Source organism: Lissotriton helveticus, chromosome 3_1, assembly GCF_964261635.1.
Source record: "Lissotriton helveticus chromosome 3_1, aLisHel1.1, whole genome shotgun sequence".
Taxonomy (NCBI): domain Eukaryota; kingdom Metazoa; phylum Chordata; class Amphibia; order Caudata; family Salamandridae; genus Lissotriton; species Lissotriton helveticus.
The window spans coordinates 1,927,773,743-1,927,799,704 of NC_136061.1; the positions used below are offsets into that span (position 1 = coordinate 1,927,773,743).

The following is a 25,962-nucleotide window of genomic DNA, read 5'->3' on the forward strand; positions in this document are numbered from 1 at the left end:
ACAGCACTCAATGCAACATACACCAAATACCACTGTGTCACATAATTACACGCCACATGATTACACAGCACTCAATGCAACATACACTCCAAATACCACTCAGTGCCACATAATTACACGCCACATAGTACAATACCACAATACAATACACAATACCACTCTATCTATCGCTCTCACTCTATCTATCTATCGGCCTCACTCTATCGGCCTCACTCTATCTATCTATTGGCCTCACTCTATGTATCTATCTATCGGCTACACTCTATCTATCTATCGGCCTCACTATATCTATCTATCGGCCTCACCCTATCTATCTATCTATGTATCGTCCTCACTCTATCTATCGCCCTCACTCTATCTATCTATGTATCGCCCCCACTCTATCTATTGCCCCCCTCTATCTATCTATCGCACTCACTCTATCTATCTATCGCATCACCACAGCATCACTCAGCACCACCACAGCATCACTCAGGGGCACCACATCACTCAGGGGCACCACAACATTACTATGCGCTACCACAGCATCACTGAACGCTACTGCATCACTCGTCGCCACCACAACATCACTCAGCGCCACCACGGCATCAATCTGTACAATCATTCAACAACAACTGGTTCAAATATGTTCTCTCAATGTTTCAAGCTTTATTACAAATGTCACAAAAATATGTTAATATTTCACATCTGTTCTTGGATTTTCTTCATAATAAAATACAATGAACATAATCTTCACAAAAGTTATTTACAAAAGTTTAAGCTATTGCCATTATAAATTACAATAACCTTTTTGTATTCATTATTAAAAAAAATACAAGCCATTGTTATTTGTAATATCAATACATTTAAGTCATGTAAATACAACACATATTGCGTTACAAATGCTAGAGGTGTCACATTTGCGAAAGTTAAAACTATTGGCATTGTAAATGACAAAGCTATTAATTTCGCTATTTTCAAAACCAACCAATAAATAAAAAATGTGTCATTTACAATACCAATAGCTCAAACGTTCCTAATGCGAGACCTATTGCATTGCAATTGCTTGTTCTGTTTCCAGTACTGCGTGGACAGCGGCCATGCAACACTGAGTACAAGTGCAAACTACTCATAACTTGCCACTGCGTCAGTCGGAGCTTCAAGACGAAACAAGACAACACTACCGCACACACGGGCTGGCCCTTTTTGCTGCAAAAAAACGGAAGGTTGTGTAACCATTTCCTGGTTATTATACAATTACAACAGGGGTTTCCATGGAGACAGTTCTCCCGCCCTCAGTGCCGACTCTTCCTGTGACGTCACTTTGTGGGCCGGCTAGTTATGAAACTAGTGCTGGCGGGAAAGAAAGAGAAGAGTTGGATTTGGGGACCTGGTGGTAGAGACCTAGAGGGAAGGCAAAGTCATAGACGCAGACTTTCAACAGACAAAACTTACACAAGTTCAAAGAGTGGAAGACAGCACTCGTGAAAGAAGTGGAGGTGCTCGGAGAAGTTAAAAAAAAAGTGAAGAGACCCACAACATGGAGGGGATGGAGACAGACATGCCCGGGCTAGAGAAGTTCTCCCCAGGGGCGCTGCAAAGGCTTCAGGTAGGTTGTCGACCCGAGAAAATTAAACGATACAAGGGGACCCCCCCCCCCTCCACCCCCTTGTCGCTTCTCATACATCTCCCTAAACTCAGCTGCTTACCTATTATGCAAGTACCCGGCTCGAGCTTTTAGTGGCTCGCCCTCTACTAATAAATAATATACTATAGATTATCGTATATTAACCAAAGGCGGGCGAGCCACTGAAAGCTCGAGCCAGGTGCTTGCTTGGCTCCATTCGAGGCCCTCGTAGACCATCGTGCACAAAACTAATTGAGTGTCATGTAGTTTCTGCCAGCCAACACGCTTTAGCTTCATGGACATTATTTAAAGACATCACTAACTTTTGCTGAAAATAGACAGAAGGAGATGCCGATCTAGTAACTAAGTTGCTCATTGTGAAATCAGAAAACTTGGGATCAGTCTCTGCTTCCCGCTTGACAAAATTGTGGTATACTAGGCAAATATTTTATTTAACCAAGTCTCCCTTTTCTTCATTATCACACAGCTTCTTCAAATTTGTGAGTTCAGGATATGTTCTGTACAAAAGCCTCTCGTGTTTGATTTAATCGTCTACTATGGTGCTCCATGTAGGATTGGAATCTAGACTGTATGTAGACTACCAGAGACACAAGCCTTGCCTCTTAGTTGACTAATGGCATTGTCGTCATTGCAAGGAGCAGAAAATGTTCATTTTAAAATTATCCCTTTTTAGTACACGCCTGTCAATGCAATGATGTACTTGGGTAAAACGCTTATGCATGCACTTTTTTTGAATTTTGAAGAGACTTTATCATATTTTGTTCATGTTTGTTGCGGATTTAGATCCCAAATATTTTGGAAGCTCAGTTCAAGTAGGTACTGTTACTGCCAAACCAGACCTTTGGCATGCATGGCTATGGCTTGCCTCTCTTTGACTGTTTTAGTCTCCGATATATAGCTAAATAAACACTGAGCAAAATTACACCGAACTTCGCATGACAGTAGAACGTTATTCAGGGAAGTGCCCTTGCTTGGATTGATGGAAATCTTTTATGTAGTTTTTGAGAAATTAATACTTCATTTTTTGGGAGAGGCATGTAGAGTTTAAATTGTAGAGCGATCCAGACCATTAATTAGAAGATGTGAATGAACTTAGGTACACAGTCTTCCACTGCCCAAAAAGAAGAGCAGAAAACAAAATATAATCTAATTGGCCAAGGGAGCTGTTTATACATTCGACTATTTCAGGACCGCAACCCCAAGTCAGGTTTATAGACTTGGTGACCCCCAACTTTCGGAAAAGTGTTGTGGCTGCCATTATCTCGGTTTTTATGTTATGGGATAAAAAAACTATAAAGAAGGAAGGGGAGAATCTTTGGCTAAGGTTGAGGCTGAGGATTTAGCCTGCCTGTCCTTCCCCAGCCGAAAGAAAATCAATAAAAAAATACAAAATCACTGATTTTGCAACTAGTTTTGCATCCCAGAGGTGAGTATTGTGCTGGATTTGAAAGCTATAGTTTGTATAGCTGTTGTGAAAACTATAATTGTTTTTTGAGTTTCGGTGTGCAACCGCAAGTCTAACTTAACTGTTTTTAAGTGATTGTCTGCCTTTTTCCCCCAATAATGTTAATGTTACCTTAATTTTAATGAATATGAGCTGGTGGCCCTTGCATAGCAGCATGTGCACCGCGTGCTGCCTTTGTTCGAGGAAGGCCACATCCCAGTGATGTTACAGGTGCCCCACCTAAATCACACCAACCTCTACGCTGAACACGGGCTCTGGATGAGTGATGCCAGCGCACCATTTTTCCTCTTAATGTCTATTCAGAAAAATTCAGGGTCTGCTGCATGCATTGTTCCTTTAATTTTTTTGGAATGCAGTTTGTTTATCCAAAGACTGGTAGCCCGTTAGCATTGGGTGCTTCCATTTGCATGGCTATCTCTGTCCTCTCATCTGCTTGGCTGTTTAACCTGTAACTGTCTACAAAAAAGGCAGTAGGTCAGGAATTACACTTTATTTAGAATTGTACGGGTCTTCCAATGACACAATGACATATGATGGTTTAAAATGCAGGTGACTCACACACATGGTTGATGAGTTATCCGAAGTAAGCAGAGACCCCATCCATCAGAGATCTGACCACTCCAGCTTCTCAGCTCCTACTCCTGTTCTTTTTAATCAACACATTCTTATTCTGTATTCTGGAGAGGTCAGCACATTACAATTCCATGCTATGTATTCCAACATACAACAGATGCCATTTTCTATTCCTAGCTTTTCTGTTTACAGCATGTTGCATTGTGGTGCTGGTAGTCGTGTTTTTAACTCTTTCATTATGGCTTAAAACCCCAGTATTGTTGGTGCTGTTGCCAAATGTGTTTTACATGACATGGAGCTACTTGTCATCTGTATTTAAATTGTTAACTATGTCTTCTAGTCCGTTTAAAAAAGCGCTTGTTTCACACACAAAACCAGAAGTGAACTCTGCTTTTCTTTTGGTGGTTCACTCTTTTCTTATACATTAAACAAAGCATTGTTCTCTCGTTTGTGCAATAGACTTTTAGGCGAAGCTTCACAATGCCAAGGTACAACATGATCACTAATGTTAAGCCATAACCCCCATATTTAACTGAACCCCAATTTTTTGATCACCCCAAAACTTACCTCAGGTGACTCCGCTCCAGCACCCTTTGTGCTTGCAGTAAGTCACCACCCTCCACGACATCAGGCCCACGGAAATTAACAGAATAAATCAAATTGTAACTGGGACCACTGAATAACCGAGTTCTAGATGTATTAAAAAGAGTTTTATTACAAAAATCTCAAAATAGGCAATACAGAGACATGGAGTAAATGCCATAGAGTTTCAGATGCGAGTACAGAATCAGAATGAAATAAAGTCCCACAAATCGTGTAACTCTCTCTAACATTTAAATGTCAGATTCACAAGTAACCCTGACACCATCTTTAAAAGAAAATATCTATAAATAGTCGAATAGTGTTCTCAGAGGAAAACGAAAAGTCTCTGGTCACCCCGAAAGACAAGGGTTATTGTACCCATTTTACAAATAAACAATTAACAACACTGCATATCCATCATGGCATGACTATCAGTCGCACGTATTGGATAAACCAGAAGCAAGATCATCATTAAACGTTTATAACACTAACCCATTTCTAAGATAAAGGACATCTTCCACAGCAGTACGGAGATGCAAAATACAATATAAACCAGTCTTTATCAAACACTCGTAGACTAACTAGTGTGCTAGCTAGCTTGCATCAGAACGTCCAGGTGAAGTGTCCTTCATAATTATATATTGGGAAACCAATAGAACAGTTCATTCTCAATACAAGCTCTCTAAGAAAAATAACCAATTGCGTCTCAGTGTACTGTAGGGAGAGAGAACTTGCAGGGAGGCATTGATTGGGAGGTGGAATGAGCAGGAGCAATTTGACAAACTCTATGAACTGCGTTCATCGTATCAAGATGGTGTCTTTGCAAAAATGTGGCATAACTAAACTGAGAATAAATAGAATTATAATCATCATAATTAAATAGTATTAAGGGCAACATCATTCATTCATCAAATTGTTTGTTCCCCAAATTGCACATTTTGGGGGGGAAAACTCGAACACTAGCAGCGCAACCATCCCTAACGTAAGAAAATAAGTAAAGACTAGGTGGCAGTAGCAGAAGTAATATCAAATGGCTCTTTCACTTACAGAACAAGTAAAAAAAAAAGGGAGCTACTATACTGAAGAGGTGGTGAGAGGAGTTGAAGAACTGGTTTACACCCTCCATAAAGGGCATGAACATGCAAGAAATACAACACTCCTGTAAGAAATAACCAAACCTGTAATGTAATTCCCATACATTCATTCAGGGTTGTGGAATTTAATAAAATATATACTTGTCCATGGGGCAGGTTGCTTTATAAATCTACTTGTCCTGTAACAAAATTCACTTGGTACTTTGGTGCCATGTATTGTAGCAACAAATTATGGCAGCAATCTCATTATATAAGAGCTCTGATAAAGCCTCTCTGGTTATGCCAGGGCTCTTACCATAGTAGTATTTGAATACTTGCAATCCCCTCAGTTGCCACGTTTCCACAGATCTACATACTGGGGCTGAAGGTAGTGGTAAGCAATAGTTTCTGGGTTAGAATGCCCTTTGTCTGTGCAAACCTACTAACTTGCATGGTTTAAGAGTTTTTAACAACTCTTCTCTAATGTCTTCCCATATTGAGAAATGTTCGAAATTTACTCCTGACAATGGCAGACGTAAACCTTCTTCCAGAGTTGGGGGGGGGGGGGGGGGGGAGTAGTTGAAGGGAAAGTAAACTTACAAACACTCAGATTTTCGCATGAGCAGATCCACACATGCATATTTACTCATGCTAAAATGCAGTTCACAAATATTTTGTAGGAGCACTAATTCTTGTATATGATGATGAATCGCGATCTTCAACTATTGCTTCCACATAAAGCACGGGAAAGCCTTTGGAGTACTAATGTTCACTGGTTGTACAGTCTCCTACTCATAGTCTCTCCAGCTTGGGTGAGGGTATGTCTTTTTATGTTGGTATGTATGTTAACCCATCAGACCTCTCTTAAAATTGTGTGTGATTAAGCCAGAAATGTTTTTACGACTGTTTACCGACCACTTGAATACAAACGGGAATTTTGATTTAAAATAAAAGCTTTTTTTCTTTCAACGTGTTTTGTTGTTTGAACACCGGGGTCAGGTGCATTCCTTAGGACTAAAGAGATCTCATATGAAATATTATGAAAGGTTGTTATGCAAGTGCATTCAATATATATTTTACTTTTTCTGTGGAAACTGCACTTCTTCTTTGAACAAGCACACCTTGGGCAGAGATGGTTCAAGATTCCCTCCTTCAGAGGACAGGTAGAGCTCGGGCAGTAGCAATGCATGCAAACCCCATCACAGAATATGTAAAAATCAGTCCGCATCAGCGCAAGCTTTGCTTCTTTAGGACGGGTATCGTACGGCAGTAGCAAATCAAGCTTCCTGTCTCGCATAAGGCAGTAAACACAATCTTCCATACCCTGCGGAGCAGATTCAGTAGGTCAGAAAGTATTAAGAATTCCCTTTTTAGAGTGTTGTTTCTTGCGTCCCCTTTACCAGAACACTTATGCCCCTTTAACATTGTACTTAAACCATTCTGGCCAAGTGGCCAGGCCTCTGAACACCCTAGTGTCCTGCTGTTATTATTATTATTATTATTTAACGACTTGTAGAGCGCCTGGTGACCCGAAGGCATCCCCGCGCTGTGATGATTTTGATATCCAGATGAGATGGAGGAAAGAAGGGGGGGACGTTATTTAGGGAATAGGAGTGTTTTCAATTTTTTTCTGAAAATCAGATAGCTGGGTTCCAGTCTGAGGGTGCGGGGGAGTGAGTTCCATCCGGTGGAAGCTTTCGCAGAGAAGCGTCGGCCTCCAGTGCGTGTCTTTTTAAATTTGGGGATGTTGGCTAGATGTTCATTCTCGGACCGCAGGGATCTGGGAGCTTTATAAGGAGTTACCAGGTCGCTGAGGATCGGGGGGCCAGCTCCGTTAATCAGTTTGTATGCCGTGCACATGGCTTTGAATTCCACCCTTTGACGCACCGGGAGCCAGTGCAGGGCCTTGATGGCAGGTTTAGCTGACACTCTGGAGGGAAGGTTCATGAGTAGTCGGGCTGCTGCGTTCTGTGTTCGTTGCATTTTAGCCAAGGTGGCCTCTGGGGCTCCCAGGTAAACCATGTTACTGTAGTCCAACCGTGACAGTATTAGCCCATGGACTAGGAGTTTTCTGGAGGCGGGCGGGAGTAAGGGAAGAATCTTGCGGGTGGTGCGCATAAGCCCAAAACAGGTTCCTGCAGTTTTGGCTGCTTGCGTTTTCATTGAAAGCTCGGGTTCTAGCCAGACTCCTAGGGTCTTGATTTCTTTTTTCGGGGTGGGAATTTCCCTGAACACGTCTGGCCAGACCGATGGGGGGATGGTCACCCATTGCTTTCCCATGAGCATCACTTCGGTCTTCGACCCGTTTAATTTGAGTGATGATTCACACATCCAGCCGTGAATTTCCGTAAGGCAATTTGCCAAGTTGTCTGGGTGGTCGTCTAGTAGGGATAGGGAGACGACCAGCTGTGTGTCATCCGCGTAACTCACTATTTTAATGCCGAAGGGTGTCACCACGTCTTCAAGGGGGGCCATGTAAGCATTAAAAAGCGTAGGGCTTAGAGATGATCCCTGGGGGACCCCGCTCGTGAGGGGGAGGGTGGACGAGTGGTGATTGCTGTCCCATACCTGGAACGTGCGCCCGGCAAGGAAGGACTCTATCCACCTGAGCGCCATCCCGGTGAGCCCTGCTGCTGCCAGCCGCTGGAGAAGGACACGATGGTTGACTGTGTCGAAGGCTGCACTAAGATCCAGGAGGATCACTGCCACTGACCCTCCTGAATCCAAAATGCGCCTTGCTTCCTCGATAACGGCCAGAAGGGCGGTATCAGTGCCATGACCCGGGCGAAACCCAGTTTGGGATTGCCGTAAGATGTTATTTACCTCGAGAAACTGAGACAATTGTCCGTTGACCAATTTCTCGGCTACCTTGCTAATGCCAGGGAGGAGTGAGATTGGCCGGTAGTTTGCCATATCTGCTGGGTCTAGCTGGGGTTTTTTAAGGAGTGCTTTCACCACTGCGCTCTTCCAGCTAGCGGGAACAGATCCTTGGGCAAGCGAGCTGTTAATAAGCTCTGTGATCGTGGGGACAATGACAGGGGCTACGGTTTTGAGGAATCTAATTGGTGCGGGATCCAGAGGTGATCCGCTTTTCATTTTGGCCATGGTTGCATCTACCTCGTTGCAGGTTACTGCCCTAAATGTAGCTAGTTGGGGGCGCATGCTGCTTCCTGCCTGGCTGGGGGGTGATTCATTGTCCATGTGGCTAGAGGGACCGGGGGGGGGGGGAAGGGATGCTAGGATACGGGCAATTTTGTCATTAAAATAGGTGGCTAATGCGTTGCTTCGGTCCACAGGGGGGTCGTTGGAGGAAGGAGTGGTTGGTACTTTCAGTAGCTCTTTTACGATTAGGAAGGATTCCCTAGCTGAGTTGGTAGATTCTCTTATCCGAGTGTCGTAATGGGAAGCTTTAGAGCGCTTAATGGTAGCTTTGTATAATCTAACTGAGTTCTGGTAGGCTTCCTTGCTGGCGTGCTGCCAGTCTTTCCTCCATAGCCGTGTATGACCCGTTCAGAACTCATTTACCAACATGTCTTGTGGAGACTCTGCCATCTAGGTCAATTCATCTTTGTCCTGCCAAGTATGACATTTTATAAAATATTTACTTGCCCATGAGACAAGAGGGTTCAGAAATGTACTTGTACAGAAACATCAGTTTGTCCCATTAAGTAACACTTGGAGAGGTGACAAATTATGGGTTTATTCTCACTAAATCAGATATGAGATAGTTTCTCTGTTTATGCCAAGGCTCATATTAATATACAAAAATACAGTTATCCATTCAGATACATTTAGGATCATTTACAACTTAAGGGAGCCTCAGCAAGTGCAACTCAATAACAATGAATGAAAAACATAGTACACGTATTGTATTATGGATAATAACCATACATTGGTTGATCGAACAATAGGTGCACCTGGTGCAGATGCAGTGCAAGTTGAAATGGTGAAAAAATAAAGTGCACAGACCGCTATATACTATTAGCAATGATTACAAGAACACATATTACAGTGTAGAGCTGTCTGTGCACTTCATCGTTTATATTCTGTATTTATTGTTATTGGGGATTATCGTGGGCTTTTTGAGGCTCCCTTAAGTTGTGAAGGATCTTCAACAAACCTGAATGGAACACTGTATTATTGATATATATATGACATCCCTAGATCCTAGGAATACTGGGATTGCCCCATTTCTTCCAGTAGGGCTCCTATTAAGCCAGAGTTTCGATTCATATTCACAGGCTCTATATTAACCCTGGGCGTAGTACTATGCTACGCTCGCGGAGCGTCTGTAGTTTGCACTACTACGCGAATTGCACGTAGCACCGCGCAAAAACGCATAGCGGTGCGGGCATTTTTTGTTTGCTCGCGGTCCTCCACGTCAAGTTGGCGACCGCGAGCGAGCAAAATCAACATCCCGGCGAGAATTTTTTCCTCGTTCATGATCAGCAACATCAAGTTGCAGATCGCGAGTATGGAAAATAAACCTCCCGGCAAGATTCTCAACGCGGGGAGGTCAGGTTTCTCATTGCGAGTGGTCGCGTATGCTCACAACCGCTCGGGATGAGAAACTACCAGTCCGCGTTGAGAAAGCTGCCGCTAGAGTACAAGTCTATTCGAGCGGCCGAAAACAACGCTTGCACTGTGCAAGATGCCGTTTGCAATGACTGCACAGTACGGACAAGCATCCGGCACTGAGCAATCAGTGAGAACAGCATTTTCCCATCGCACTACGCAGTTTGCGTAGCTCGCGAAGTGCACTTAGCGTAACTAAGCGTAGCGCTACTACGCAAACTACACCCATGGTTACTCTATATATGTAGATCTCTATTTGTGAATGGGTTTTGTTTAGGCTAGCTTTCTTATCCTTGACGGATTGTAAATATGCCAGCACTCTAATTATACCACAATTCTGCTTATATAATAGAGTTCAGAATATGTGTGTCTGTGTTGGTGGTTTGTTTCCACGCTCGCGAGTGTGTTTAAAATTGAAGAATACATTTGGGCACAAGCTTTGGATTTATCGAAGTCGGAGTGCAGCCGAATTATTTCCTGTGGGAAAGAGTGTGAGAAGTATCAACAGCCTGGCTCGGTTATAAGGTATCGCACCGTTCAAAGAGCGCCGTGTCAGCGAAAGGAGCCAAAGGTCTGGAGATATATATATATATATATATATATATCTCCAACTTTCCACTATGTGCTTCTTGCACAGAAAAGTTCGCGGACAACCAAAATCAGCACTCGAGGCAAAGATGTAAAGTTTGCTTTTTTTTAATTCATAAGGTGGGTAAAAGTCATCACATATATATATTTGCTTTTATTCTTTTCTACATATCTTGCTGTTTTTCTAAATTTTATTTCCTGTCAAATCTTGGAATGCAACCTGCATGCTTGATAATGCTGTAGAGAAAATGTATATAAAGTTGCCCTTTAAAAATTGCTAATTTAGCAAAAGTATATTTAACTTTAATATGTTTTCCTGAAGATGCAAATGTTTTGCGAACATTCTATTTCAAAAGCAAATTGCATAATAGTTTCAATAGTTTAGCAAAACTGTCTGCAAACGTGTTTATTCTATTTTTTTAGTTGGGGGCGTATGTTTCATTTTCAATTTGGAGAATCACCACTCTTGCTTCCATACTTCATGTTTTTACATATTTTCAAGGCACATTCTCGAAACCTTGCAAACCTCCACAAATAGTTATAGTTTGCAGCCATTTGTGAATGTTTTCTACTTGGAACAACTGTTGGTGAAGCAAGCTGAACTTGTAACTCACTCTGTTTCCTGTTAGCCATTGCCCTACCAAAAAATGTTTTGCAATAATGAATTATGTATACTAATTTAAGCATCTTCTACATGTCAATAGATGTCTTGCCTTTGCAGCAGCAGACCTTAATAATGTGGCACTGCAAAACTGCCAGCCAATGGGGTTGTGCCTCATGCAGTGGGGTCTAATTGTCCGTAGGACTAAATAAATATGAAGAAATGTTGCCTTTGACCCCAAACAATCTATCCTAGGCATTGGGTGCTATATATACCCTACTTCTGCCTGATTTCCAGAAGTCTTGCTTCTCACACCTCGCCCACAAAAATCTTTGCGTTTCTTGATTTTGAGTATGCTTGTCTGTCTGATTTATTGGTACAGGAACAAACCCCCAAAGAAAAGCCAGATGTAAAGGACTCACCTCGACGTTCAGTGCGTATCGCCCTAGAGAGGTTGCCTGTTGCCTTTTCTAACACGCCAGTACTGCTTACACCGAAACGAGGACCACAGAAGCGCCTGTTGGAGGCATATTCCAGGAGTGAGGAGCCTTCAAGAAAGGAGAAAGTTCGGGGTCAAAAGAAGCCCCAGACACTTACAGCAGATAGTGACTCGGGAAGTGACAGCGATGACCACACTGAAGACAGTGACAATGAGGATAGCATCCTGGTAAGATGCCCTGAAACACAGACTGACTTGCAGCAATTGGTTGGTACAGTTTCAAGCTTGTTTTCTAAGTGTGCCTGGCTAGTGATTGAGGTTCCTATATAGTATTAACTCAGAGCATGAAATGTTTTTTTTGGGGGGGAGGGTGGGGGTTACAAGGTACTGGTCTGTCTGTGTTAAGAGCAGTGTTTTTTGTTTGCTCTGTGACTCGTTTAGGGGGCTACTTTTTAAAATCCTGTTGCCTCTGTAATGAGGGCTGGATGTCTGCAGTATATAGATTACCCCTAAAGTGATGATCAGACCCCTGTAGTGAGAGATGGGTTCCCCTACGCAGTCCCTTTGGCTTCTGATATAAAGCCTTTTTTCCGTCTTCCAGGGCACACCGGCTCCGCTATCCGAGTACGAAAAGAAGAGGTTGCAGAGTATCAAGGACAACGCAAAGTTCTTTGCTGCTTTAAATATACTTGAGGTGAGTTTTGTGTGTTAGTATATTTTGGTGATATACTGATTTATTTGTTGCTACTAGAAGTGTTAAAATAGTTAAATCATTGTGATCATCATTTTGTTATAATTTGCATCACATTGGTCAAACAGTTTTCAGCCATTGACCTACTTCAGAGTAGCTCATTCTTAGGTCTCTCCCACCAGACAGCACAAGATGTCTGATTGCAAAAGACTTGTTTTGTTCTTTCCAAAAACAGATTAAACTTCAGCCTGTACATTGATTACCATTTGTTGGCTTTATTGTCGTTTGCTCTCATTCCCTGCTTCTTATTCAATGGCTTTCCTTCTCCTGTTTGTCCCTCCCTATTGTCTTTACCATCCTTTTGGTTGGCTGACTTACAGCCTTCCATTGCTAGCGTTTAGGGAACTGCTGTGTTTTTATCAAAGCGCTCTGAGAGTGCATGTTCCTTCCTGCTCTCCTCTTCCTTGTGTGCTTCTTCTCCCACCAAATACCCACCCCACGTTCTGAGTTGCTCTTTACCTTATGTGCTGCTCTTTATCTCTTGTGTCTTTCCCCCCACGCTCAGTGTTTCTCCGTTGTGTGGTTCTCCTTATACCCCCCAGTGCTGTTCTCTTCCCTCATGTGCAGCTTGTCCTCTCCTCCTCTGATCGTGCTTTTATTTTTAAATTTTATTCACTCCACTCACTCCTATGGGCCCCAACCTGTGCTCCATTTTATGTTTTATATTTTTAGATGTGGGGCAGTAGCAGAAAATTTCAGTTGGCACCTCTGCTTTAAAAAATAGCGCTACATGCTACAGTTTTTTTAATTTTTTTATTTGATATTGGATCGGTAAATGAAGGAAAAGGCGTCAGTAATTTCGAAAGTGCATGCATGTGATAAATGTGTGTGATAAATGATGACACATGCGTGCACTCATGCACTGATGTAGCTGTGTCATCGCGCCGTTTATTTTTCTTTTGCCCAATACTGCATCTCATCAGAAATAAAATACTTTTTGTCGATGCTGTGAAGTACGGTCTTGCCAAAAAAGCATTGGCAAAGCCAACTAAGGCAGGCAATAATTTCTAGTTTTTCCAATGCTTATTGAGGACTGATAAGCCCTTGGTATTTGCTTGAAGTTAGCGCAGGCACCTTCCATGCTAAAGGGTTGTGATAGCTATGTCTGCTCCCACATCCTTCTGCCCAAGACCAAACGATTCTCCCCTCCACCACACTTTTCCAAAAGCACCCAGCAATCACTGATTGTGGTTCCAGGAGAGGCATGTTGCCAGTGCAAAAGCACTGTGCCACATCCTTTCACACATTCCCTGGTGGTATTGTAATGGGAGTTCTCTCTTGTGACTGCATAGCTGAGTTTCCTGTGGCTGAAAGGATGGTCCAGGGCAGCACTGCTCAAGAAGCCTTCAACCTAACCCCGCAAGGGTGGTTGCTATTTGGTATAGGCTACTAGAGATGAGAACATCTTTAAGCCCCTCTGAACGAGCTGGTATATTGTGTTACCGAGAGTTTCTGCTCACAATTTCGAAAAACATTCCAAAACTCTATAAAAGTGCTAACTGTATGAGTTTTGAAAAGCTGCCCTGCACAGATTATTCCTCATCCCCCCATTCTGACAAACTGGGGGGAGGGAACATGGGCAATTGTTGTGCAATTAAGTATTATTATTTTTCTTTATTGGCAGTGCTGCACCAAGGTGCTGTAGTAAGTGGTACGGCCTGTGAGGTGTCGCTGTTCTGCAACACCGAGTGGTGCAGTTCTGCACAGAGCCTTCAGTCTACAGTGTGACCGCTTTTTTGGCATCTCTCAATAGCTTAAGGGGATAGTGAACGTGGCACATAAGTGTAGGCATCCGTTTACACAGGTTGAGGTGCCCATCACCAATCTTAAAACAAATTCTCACGCAAGAAGACCACAGTAAACTCAGGAAATGGATTGGGTGGGAGGGAAGGGTTTCAAACTGGTCAGGCCAGAGTGGCGTTTATGAAAGTAAGGCACTCATCAGAAGTTTGTAATTATACTAAGGAGATTTGAATTCTCTCTATGTATCTGCCTGACATTACATCCTCCTAAGGCTTTGATGTTCTACTGGGTTTGAAGGTTTAGTATTTGTATCTATAAGACATAAAAAAATGTTTTTCTCATTTCTGTTGCAGACTGCAGCGACTCTTAAGAAAAAGACAAAAGTGAAGATTCCTCCTCGTCAGCTTAGAAGGTGAAACTTTTGCCCCAATTTTGATCTCCATATTATATTACTGAGGTAATCGTGAGGGGTTACCTATATCTGAGTGGTTTTATTTTGTGGTGAGAATTCTTTTGGGTTCATTGACGTTAGAGGTGGGCCATACAATAACCTTGTATTACTTAAAAGGATAGACTTGGAAGAGGCTGGGTGATGAGGACCATGGTTTCTGGAGGGCTGGGAGCCTTTTGAAGCGGAAGTAAACATCTGCACGCCCCGTGTAGTAATAGTAGTTCAAACCACCCCTCAAAAGCAAGGTACCACTAAGGGTGGCTCTCTTCTTTTCCCTGTAGGGCAAAGAAGGACCCTCCTAAACCAGCCATACCCCAATTACCTGTTCAGCTCATAAAAACAACATGCCTCTAAAACAACCTGCCAAACTCTCCACCATGCCTCTTGCCCTCTCCATCCCACAAACTATGTACCACTTGCCATTTCAGGCGTCATGAGAAGATTCATAGAAGTAGAGAATTGAGCAACACACGGGCTATAGTTTTCTAAACTATTCTTTCATCTTTGAATCATTCTTATATCCTGTATTTCACAGTTTCAACAAGTCGTGGCACTTGGACGACTTTACAGGAAAGTCACACTCGCAATGTAAGCCTTTGAGTGTGTATGTTAATTTAGGAGACCCCTTGTTAAGTTGCTTTTATCAGAAGAACGTGGCACTTCTTGCTCCTCATGCCTCTGGTACATCTTAACAAACGTAGGTCCTTTAAGTTTAGCCATAAGACCAGAGTTTTCTGCCTTATTCCACAGAGAACAAACAGCAGCAGTACCTATAGGGTTGGCTTATAGCTGAAAGTGCTTCTTCAGTTGTGAGTTTTTTTTCTGGGCTTGTGATAGTTATCCCGAAATGTTACTGTGGTTGTTGGTTAACAGTTTGTGCTTCATTGATTGCTTTAATTTGCCGAATAAAAGAGGAGACGTACATACACCTCTACTCTGTTACATAGAACATGTGAGATTCCATGTAACAAAATTCCTGTGTGCAGGCTTTTCCACGGTGTTACAATAACCCAACCTTTTAAGGCCTATTGGCTTTAGGAATGCTTACCGCAGTAAATAAGTCAGACCTTTTAACTTTGTGGCCTTTTCAAATAATATACAGATCATACCTATAGCATTTTACATATGGCATTATTGGTGTCACCATAACGATTCAGGCTTGCTGCATTGAACATAAATCTCCCAACAATGCAAGTGTATTACAAGCGACCTTTGCCAGCGAATACACCCACCTGTCCAATCACATGGTGTAGGTAAGGGAATCAACACGTAGACTAACCTACAGCTTTTCTCAGTAATTCCTTCTAAGCTTTTATTTTTGCTGCTCACGTAAGGTCCGAAAGCGGCTGTCCATGATCATGCCAGACTAAAAAATGGTTTCCTCTAGTTTTTTTTAACTGTTCTCAAGACGTAATGACAATTGAACAATGTGCATCTTTTATTAGCAAGCAATATAATACTTTGTGAATACGTTTTTTTTGGTTTTTATTTTTGGTCTTTGTCAAGTAAAATATTCACACACATTGTCTGAAAATGCAGTTAACAGAACATTAAGAAAATTGAGTCACGTTTCGAAGTCGATGCAGCGTATTGTTGGTACATGGCCCATTAGGTAAAGTGGACTGAGAAATGAAGAGCTACTTTGTTAGGGAGACTGTGGGACAAACCTAGTTCTGCATCACATTATTGTTAGGTTCCTCCAACAATGGTTACACTTTGCAGGAGCACAGAAGTTTCTCAGGTATGGCAGGAGGACTGGCTTATTAGGTGAAATCTGGACAGGAAAGTCATTTTGTATAAGGTAGTCATTTGAAAGATGGTAAGCGTTGCCATCGTTACCAAGTCATGTTCCATTTACGTTAGTGTATCTGAAATCCGTCATAGGCCAGGCCTCCTTTACAATGTACACCACTTGCACGCTTACCTTGAGCTTGCTAAGTAGATGAATCTCACCGTATGCCTACATTTGCATGTGTTCACAAAGCTCATTAACCTGTGTACCCCCTTCTACATTTCCTAGACCGCTTATCAAAGTGCAAGAAGTGAACGGCGTTCGTCGCAGGTCAATGCGGCTGCAGAGGGTTGATCCATCAGGGACACCGCTACCAGAACCAGCAGTGCAGTTTGATCCTCTGCCCGGCGATGAGAACGTAAGGCTGTGTGGATATTCAAAGGATTGCACTGCATGAAGCTCATTTTATGTTCTTTATTCCAGCTGCATAAGTCATGGTGTAGTTTGGGCCTAAAAGCTAGTATCAATGTGTTGGTTTTTTTTTGTCCACCACGTTCTTCAGTTTGAATATTTCAATTACTAACAGTTCTATTCTCAACCTCTACAGAGTGTCTTCAAAGGATGAGATCTTTTTATCAGCTGTTTGTGGTTTGGGTTACCCATCCCACAGCCACCCGCAAATGTTTCTTTCCTTGTATGCCTTCCCGCTTGTGCTAATGTCTCCTCTAGGGGAAAGTTGGTAGTGTTTTGCAAACACAAGTGATTTTTTTTCCTGACAAATCCCTTACTGATTTATTAGTGTAAGATATCTGTTTTTAAATCCACTGGGCTTAACGACTTCACTCCTATAGAATGTGACTAGTTTAAACTTCTGAAAGCATAAGTCCTGCAGATTGGGGGCACTGGATATGGTACTTTAATTCGAAAGTGTTTTTTTGGTTTTTTAACCTTGGAAATGCAGACTTGTTTCCTTACTCTGATGGAAGGTAGATTCCTACTTGTGTGATGATTGATGCATTCCCTTTTCCCCTGAGGATTTATGTATTCCCAGCACTCTTGCTTGTGTTGAGAATGCAAAGAAGTTTGATTCAGAAAACTCCATTCGGATTTGGAGGGTTTGTTTGTATGTTTTTCTGTTTGATTTTATTTTCTATTTTTTTTCTCTTCATTAATTTTATTGAGTTTTGCAATATTTGAAGGCCCATCCGACCCATATACATACATAGGAGATTACTATATGAACTCCCATAAACCACTAATACACACGAGTTTGCACAGTCAATCCCGACCCCCTCTCTTCCCAGCGCGCACCAATAAGACATTTTCTGTTTTGTGAGTGGAAATGCACACAAGTGACAAGTCTGTCCTGGTAATTCCTCTGCTTGTTTCAGCAGCCAATGAAGCCTGTAGGACCTCTGGACATAAAACCTATTCATGAGGTGCAGGACGAGGCGGTGATGCTGGACTTTCTGAATACATGGAAAAAAGCTAGTCTGGTAGGTAAATCATACAAGGTTGCGAACTGTGCAGGGGGTCCTCTGTGGAGAAGCTTGTGTGGGATCGGACAATGGGCATAGCTTTGTTTTCTCGTCTGAAATACTCATGGCACCTCTTGTGAATCGTTAGCATATTTTCTGCAAGGAATAGTTCAAAGCACTTCCCCATCGCTCCTCGATCCTCCTATTTATCTATTCTCAGTCAGGATGTTTCACACTACTTTAGTAACTCATTCTCTCCTCTTTTGTCCCATCTTTATCCCTAGGCAGTGTTTTTTCCAACCTGTGACATTCTTCCTTCTACCACGTCTGTGTGGAGCCTTCTATAACCCCCTAACCTTTCTGGTGTCCTGTTTGCGTTTTATGAGTTCATGCCTATTTTCCCTGTTTGGGTAAAACCGTAGTGTATCAACTTCTCTAGTAGTGCTGCGGCAAAACTAATTACTAAAGGGACTCAAGGGAGTTTGAAGGAGCCTGGATAGATATAACTGTGGAGATCCCCTAAAACCAGGGGCCAGAATTGTCTGTTCATAGTAGTTACGTGAGAGTAGTTAAATGGGGGATGAAGTAAAATAAATCCCCTCTGGTCTGTCAGTGCATGAGCTTTGTCCGTTGGCTAGTACTTGAGTTTAACGTGAGTGCAATTGGGTATCTATTATCTATTGCCTTTCACTCTCGCAGTTTTTTTCCTCTCATTGTAAAACCCTTTCTGTATTGCCCAGGCACGTGGCTGTCCTGCAAGCTAGTCCAAAAACTGTATGCTTCATTTTTTGTGTCTAGTCTGTCAAAATTCTCCCTATTGTTACTTTAAATACTTCACAATGATGTGGGGGACCTTTTGGATATTTTGGTGGCATCCGATTTTCCCCCACCCCGAGCATACCACAAGTTTCTTAAGATGGTTATTTGGATCTTAAGTGCGAGAATTGATGCTCCAACAACATTACTTCGGACTTTTGTTAACATCTTCCCTCCTTTTTTTGACTGGAGATACTAACTCTACCCATGGTTACTCTTTTAGTAGAGCTGTGCAACTTCCTCTAAAGGCTGTACCCACCCTTTTACACCTCTCCATTCTTCCTAGAGCTACCAGTGCCCATAAACTGCCTGAAAGTTAAATTCATGTGCTTCTCTTTCTCAAATCTGTGACATAAATAGTTTGCAAATCTCTTCTTCAGTTGCAGAAAATTAGCATCCGCTGTGTGCAAGGCACATGTTTTCTGTGCACGGTACACTTTGAAATGTCTTGTACTAATTCAATAGTGAGAATATTAGTTTGAGGCTCTGCACGCTATTATACTTATAATGCTTATATTGAATTTATTGTGATGCAAGTTGCATTCTGTGAGGATGGGGCCTACTACTTCTCGTGGTTACGTCTGAAAAAGGGTCACAGAGTGCTATTCACTTTACGTGAGAATTTTACTCTACATAAAAGCTCCCCCTAGAGTTTTTGTTCTAGGTGTGTGTTCATTGTTTTTCTAAAGTTTGTCCCAATTCATCCACCCTGCCTTTGTGGCAAGTCGGTGCCAAACGTGTTCAGCGTTTTGCTGCTCAGTCCACAAAGGAACAAACACAATAAAATAAGAGAAATTGTTTGAAGGGAGGAAATTCCCCATTTTTTTTCAACTGCTTACCTTCCATTATGGTGTGTACCAATGTGATTTGGATGAATTGGGACATACATTAGTAAAATAATGACCAAACACTTAACTCTAAATATAAGATCCCCCAAGAGTATTTGTGCGAAGTTTTCTCTTTTAAGGTGACTAGTATTCTGTAACCCTTTTTGACTAATGCAATAGTCACTGGAAATCGGTTTGTAAAGTTATTTCACGGCCGTACGTACCTTGTTGCAAAGTGATCATGTGGGGTGTATATCTGCCTGCAGCAGCTTCCTGCTCCTTTCTGCTTGGTGCAGTTGTGTTCTTCTTTCATAGCTGCTGCTTGCTTGATTCATTAATTTCTCAAACACCCATAGCCCCCAGTGGCATCATTATTCAGTATGTCCTACCACCACCTGCTATGCCCCCTGTTTCAATGATTTCTTTCATTATTTCCACTGCCTTGTGCCCCCGTGCTCCCCTCTGTGCAGTTGCCTCTCGCCTGTGGCTTCTCCCCTTGAGTAGTTGCCTTCCACTTTTGCAGCTGCTTCCTGCCTTGGGCCCCTCTTTCAACAGACCAGCTTTTTTAGGACTGTTCCATCTGAGAATTTCCTCCTCTGCGGATGCCTCTGGTTTTCTTCTTGCTCTCTGAGCACTTTCTTTCTTTTTTAGTGGTTCTTCTCTCTCCCCTCCCATTTTGGGGCTCCAGCCCCTACGGGCCCGCCTTTGGTCTGGCTTCACCACCTCTGTGCGGATTTGTCTGCCCTTGAGGACGCATACACTTTTGTACAGACGTTGCTTGCCCCAATCCTTTATCTTTTGGGCCTCCCCTTTCTCTTATCTTGGGCCCTTTTCTGTGCGGTGCCTCTGACTATGGCCCACCTCCCAATGCACCTTTTCTTTTGTTGTGTCTTGTGCATGTTGTGACAGTGACTTACCCTATTAAGTATAGATGCACAGAAATCAATAAAATATGGATGGGTTGATTGTTTGAATTTCTCAGTCATTTCTCAGTCATTGCTAATTACTCTGGGACGTAAGCCAGTCCATTTTCTTTTTTAATTGACCACCATTGCTCTTCAGTCAGGACCCAGCCATATGAAAATCGGCCTTGCTCCTCCTTCACTGGGAGGAGCAGTCCAACCAAAACTGCCAGATAAGGCCCCTCTGAACAAAAAGACAAGCAAAGCTGGTTTCTGACTATTTGAGTCCTGTGGCTTAGTGACCACTGGCACCATGTCCGGGTGTAACTTTCCAGTGTACTAATCCCAAACATTGAGCCTAGACACTCAACGTCCTTCATAGGTTCCTTTAATTATCGATTTGGAGTGCATGGATGTTCTGTGAGAGGCAATCAGACCTACAGGGAGTTAATATGCCATAAAATGAAAGGAAGATTTTGACTATCAACTGCAACAAGTGTGGTCTTATACTTCCTAATGGGTTGTATGGCCGAACAATGCAGGTAAATACTCTACCAGCCCTTTTTATCCACCACCAGCATCCCCTCCACCACCCTCTTCTCTGACTTTAAGTCCTTTGCACATCACGCCTCAGGATTCTCCACAATCTCAGCCTGATGGGGGATGATATTGATTAGGGGGACACGCATTTACCAGTAGCTCCATGGAGAGATTACACACTTGACCCTCCATTAGACAATGATCCAGACCTTTACCCTGCCAAGCCACCTCCACTTGATGACAATGTATCTTATCAGGAACTCATTGCCAGGTCTGCAGAATACCTTGGGGTGGTATTACACAAAAAATCCTTAGAAGAGGATTTTTTGTTTGAGACATTAGGATCCATACACAGGTCGACACAAACACTCCCTATTTGTAAAGGTATGATGATACACACTAAAGATATTTTTAAAGATCCTTTGCGTGCACGCATCTTGACTCCTAGTGTCGACAAAAAATATAGCAAAAGCGTAAGATGTAGTAAATAAAGGAAAGCTAATTTTCAATTCTTCAAAAAGATGTGCCCTAGATGCTGCTGATACTGCAGTTAGGGAGGTCAACACTAGCATCTTACTCAGAAGACATGCTTGGTTAACCGCATGCGTGCGGGCGGAATTCCGCTCGTACGCTGACTTTTGCGAAACCGCATGTTACGTGACGAGCTGGGCTCGTCATCAGCGTAGCAGGAGGCTACCTCATGACGAGCCCAGCTCGTCATCAGCGTGGAAGGGGTTAAGAAAGCCCGAACTCCAACAATTTATTTTAAATACACCATTTGACAAAAAACATCTCTTTTGGTCCTGAGGTTGATCAGGCACTTGAGAAAATGAAAAAGTACACTAAAGTGGCTAAGTCCATGGGAGCTCTCCAGTCTCCTTCAAACAGAGGCTCCTTTTGTCGCTGCTTTTAGCGAGCAGGGTCCAAAATCACACCCTCGTTCCAGAACACCTCCTCTTACAAAGGTAATACCCAGTCCTCTTACTCAAGAGTTTTTTTTTTTTTAAGAGGATATAGAGGAAACCACTCTAAAGGTATCAAACCCCGTAACTCCCCTTCCCCTAATAAGTAGTGTCTTTCCCATGCTTCCCTCCGACCATACTACACCTGTTGGAGGAAGACTTCAACATTTTCTCCCCATTTGGCAAACTATAACAACTAACAAATGGGTGATCAGAATTATTCAACATGGCTATTGATTGGACCTACCACCTATCCTCCAAACATTCCGCCTCGCTCTCACAAATTGTCTCCAGACCACTTGCAGTTGCTCGAACATGAAGTGCAATCTCTTATTAAAAGAAGCCATAGAACCAGTTCCAGTACAGTACCAAAGTTCAGGGCTTTACTCTATTTTTTGATTTCCCAAAAAGGACTGCCCTTTAAGACCTATTCTGGATCTCAGGGAGTTAAACCAATATATACTGTCAGCACTTTCACATGGAAAACCTTCAACGGGTGCTTCCACTTTTACAGAAGGGAGATTTTATGTCTACTCTAGACTTAAGACGCATATTTTCATATCCAATTCATCCAGCTCGGTGCAAATACCTCAGATTTGTGATAGCAGGAAAACCAATTCAAAATACTCCTGTTCGGAGTGACTACTACTCCCAGAGTATTTACCAAATGTCTAGCAGTAGTCACAGCTCATCACAGAAGACAACCTTGTCACGTCTTACCCTACCTAGACGACTGGTTCAACAAAGCCAGCACTTACCGAAACTGTCCACGACACACTCAAACCACAATAGACCTACTTCATCAACTGGGCTTTCCCGGCAGTGCACAGAAATCTCACCTGTATCTTTCACAAGAGTGCTTAGCACGCCAGTGGCATCAGTCGCATTGGTCAGTTAACCGATCTAGTGTTGGTAGACGGCCGCACCCATTGCTCTCTGTAGTGGTGGAACCCACAAAGTTTATCAAAAGGACGGCCTTTTATCGACCCTATTCCTCAGATCGTGCTCACAGCAGATGCATCTCTGACAGGTTGGGGTGCCCATCTCCAAGATTACACAATACAACGCCTATGGAGCAACATGCATGAAAGCCTCCACATCCACTATCTAGAGCTTCTAGCAGTTTTTCTAACACTCAAAGCTTTTCAGACTCCCCTCATAGGCAAAGTTGTTCTAGTCCACACAGACAATGTGGCCGCAATGTACTATGTACAAAAACAGGGGAGGACACACACTCCAACTGTTAAGCCATTAGTATTGTGCAATCCATCACCGGATTCATCTTCTGGCAGAACACCTTCCAGGAGTAAACAATCAGATTGCCTACTTCCTCCGCAGAAAAGAGGCAGCAAATTCACAAGTGGGAACTTCATCCCCAAGTGCTCCTTCCATACTTCCAACTATGGGAATTTCCACAAATAGACTTGATCGCCGCAGTCGACAACGCAAAATGCCCAAACTTCTGCTTCAGGTTCCCACACCCGCTCTCAAAAGGCAATGCCCTATGGATGAACTGGTCAGGGAGATTTGCCTCTGCTTTTCCACCTCTCCCACTCATTCTGTGTCTGGTACGAAAGCTCAGGCAAACATCTCACACTAATTCTAGTAGCTCCCTCACGGCCCGTCAACCATGGTACATCACCCTGTTGGAGTTGTCAGTAGGTCCACATCAGAAGCTGCATCTCACCCCCAGGCTCTTCATGCAGAACCATGGAGAAATCAGACCTCCAAATCCCACAGAACTAATTTAGCGATCTGGATCATGAAGTCATAGAGTTTAGTTATTTAAATCTACCACCAGGCTGCATTACTGTTCTAAAAGAAGCAAGAAAGCCTACTACCAGAGCTTGTTATGCAGCAAAGTGGAAACGATTTGTTGTCTACTGTAATAGCAAAATCAATTCTCTAGATCAGGGGTCTCCAACAGGTCGATCGCGAGCTACCGGTAGCTCTCTCACACCCTGTTAGTAGCTCGTGGCCCAAGTTCAACTTTTGTACCCTATCGTCATCGTTTTGTTTGGTCTTGAGGCCTCCTGTCTATGCTTCTCTGCCGCCATACGAACCACCCGCTCACACTGTCTATTAGAGCCTATTCGGGGCGGGGCGAAGGGGCGGACGTTGGCCAGCATGAGACGCCTGAGCCTGCCCACGGAGAACCACGAAGCCTGCCTTCTGCTGCCCGGAATCGCGCTATGACAGCCATAACACATGCTAAACAACTTGTTAGTGTAGCCTATATATCACGCCTATTAGTGATATATGCACATCCCCGCAAGGACTGAGTCACTGGACACTATCACGCATGTGTGTGGCACTTGGCAGGGCTAAGCGGAGTAAATACAACTCTCCCGGTAAAGTCCTTTATTCTTCTGCCGCCTGCAAGTGGCAGGCTGAGGTCTTTTTCTTACGGCTGGGATGAATCCGACAGACTCTCTGCCCACTGGAGAGCATTGAGCCAGCGACCCTCCTGTGCATGCAATAAAGTCATTTGTTGGCACCCACGTGCGCTGTGCAAACTCTATGTTGCCTTCCCCAGCAGTGGCTCTGATCGTCATGAAGCAAGAAAGCGCCGAGGAGAGGCAGGGGACACGCTCCACAAGACTGCCCCAAACAACAGGCTGAAGGAACCTGGCCCCTGGCTCCTATCTAGACACGAATGCTGCAGTCCTGTCCTGGGCAGCTAAATACTTATTTTTGGTGATTTAAAGCTCCAGGGCAAATCCCTTCTCCCCTGAAGCTGAAAGCCTCGGCACCACTGGCGTAACTAGGGGGGGTGCGGGGGGAGGGGTGGGGGTTGCGGACCGCCCCAGGCGGCACAATTTAAGGGGCGGCGGCCGGCGGCACTGATGGCCCGTTGCGACGGCCTTTATAATTTATTTGGGGACACTCACAGTAGTGTCACTGTCCCCAAATAAATTATAAAGGGCGCCGCAACGGGCCACCAGTGCCGCGCAGTGCCAGCACGGCCCCATCTTTTGAAGAGCAAGCACAGGGTCACAACTGCTGTGTGCGCCGCACCCCCAGTGTTGTGCACTGCGTTAGGTGTGAGGGCAGGAGCTACTGGCAGCCTCAACTCACGCACTTTTGAAATCATTCCCCCGCAGCGCTGCTCTGACGGATAGCCTGATGTCATGATCCATGACTAGAATGCCAGGCCCTGTCAGGTTGTGCTACTCAGTGCTTGACACGCTGCCTGTCAGCCTGCCGGCAGCCATGGTATCTTCTTTCTGCCAGCCTCTCTTTAAAAGGGTGAACAAGGAAAATGTTTGCTATCTAGAGGGCATGAGTGAAGGCAAAAACAATCGCACTCTGGGAAGTAGTGTGTCCTACACGGTGGTGTGCCAACGGTGCCTAGGGCACGGAAGGAGCAAGGAATACTGACCCCATCCCCTGATTAGGTAGTAAAAAAACACAGTCACTGTTTGTGGTGGAATCGACCCCTCAACCCCCTGAACTCCGGTGTCACTGCACCTGCTGCACCACTGCTGTGCCTCTGGTCCTGCAACCTTAATGTTAAACCGTGACGAGGCAAATCGGCACAACGTGTGCCTAAGAGTGAGTGGCGCAGGCAGGCCCAGACACTCTTGGCTTTAATATCCAGATCACTCCACTGCAATTTAAACGCTTCCATTATATGTGTTTAGTTCCCAATAAATGGACACATCCTCCAAAGGGGTTCTTCGAGTGATCCCCTATTACAAATGGCCTCAATAAGTACACGTCGAGGGCCCTACTGGACTGATGAAACTGTAAGCGCAGGTGGTTGATACCTCGTGCGTCATTTGTAGACACTGAAATAATTAGGCCCTTATTGCTGGCACAACTATTCATGGGTCTGAGGAAGCAGTTTAACGGCAGCGCAGCGCTCTTCAGTGTATGTTTCCTGCCGGTTATAACACACTTCTCGGCTATACACAGACCCGTCGTGGTGAGCCTTACTCCTTTCTTTCTATAGGTACTTTATGCGCTAGTGGCAACCGGAAGTGAAATAAAGCCATTCACTTGGTAGCTTTGGCCTCATGGGTGACACGTGCTTTTGGGGTCAAAGGAAGCCAGTCAGTCAGTCCTGGAAGTTAATCTCTGAACAATTAAAGAGCCTGTTTTCCGGGTGGGCTGCTTCCACAAGTGGAGTAGTGTGGCTCACTGGTTAGAGGCGGCAGGCCTGAGAGCAGAAGTCAGCCTGGGACCAGGGTTCAATTCCCGACGCGGCAGGGTCGTGGACCTTGGTCAGCGGACT

At 43.7% G+C, this 25,962-nt stretch overlaps 1 protein-coding gene across 2 annotated transcripts in view; it reads left to right on the top strand.

Annotated features, from left to right (window-relative positions):
• Positions 1-1,320: 1,320 nt before the first annotated feature.
• WDR76 (WD repeat domain 76) overlaps positions 1,321-25,962 on the top strand; it is a 68,794-nt gene continuing 44,152 nt past the window's right edge. Inside the window, exons 1-6 of one of the 2 annotated variants that reach the window (XM_078682952.1) lie at positions 1,321-1,588; positions 11,467-11,751; positions 12,125-12,217; positions 14,371-14,429; positions 16,489-16,618; positions 17,595-17,696. In XM_078682952.1, coding sequence (XP_078539078.1) covers positions 1,520-1,588; positions 11,467-11,751; positions 12,125-12,217; positions 14,371-14,429; positions 16,489-16,618; positions 17,595-17,696 — 738 coding nt within the window. In that variant the 5' untranslated portion in view covers positions 1,321-1,519. Of the gene's footprint in view, positions 1,589-11,466; positions 11,752-12,124; positions 12,218-14,370; positions 14,430-16,488; positions 16,619-17,591; positions 17,697-25,962 lie in introns of both variants that reach the window. The other variant, XM_078682951.1, reaches the window with a different exon arrangement.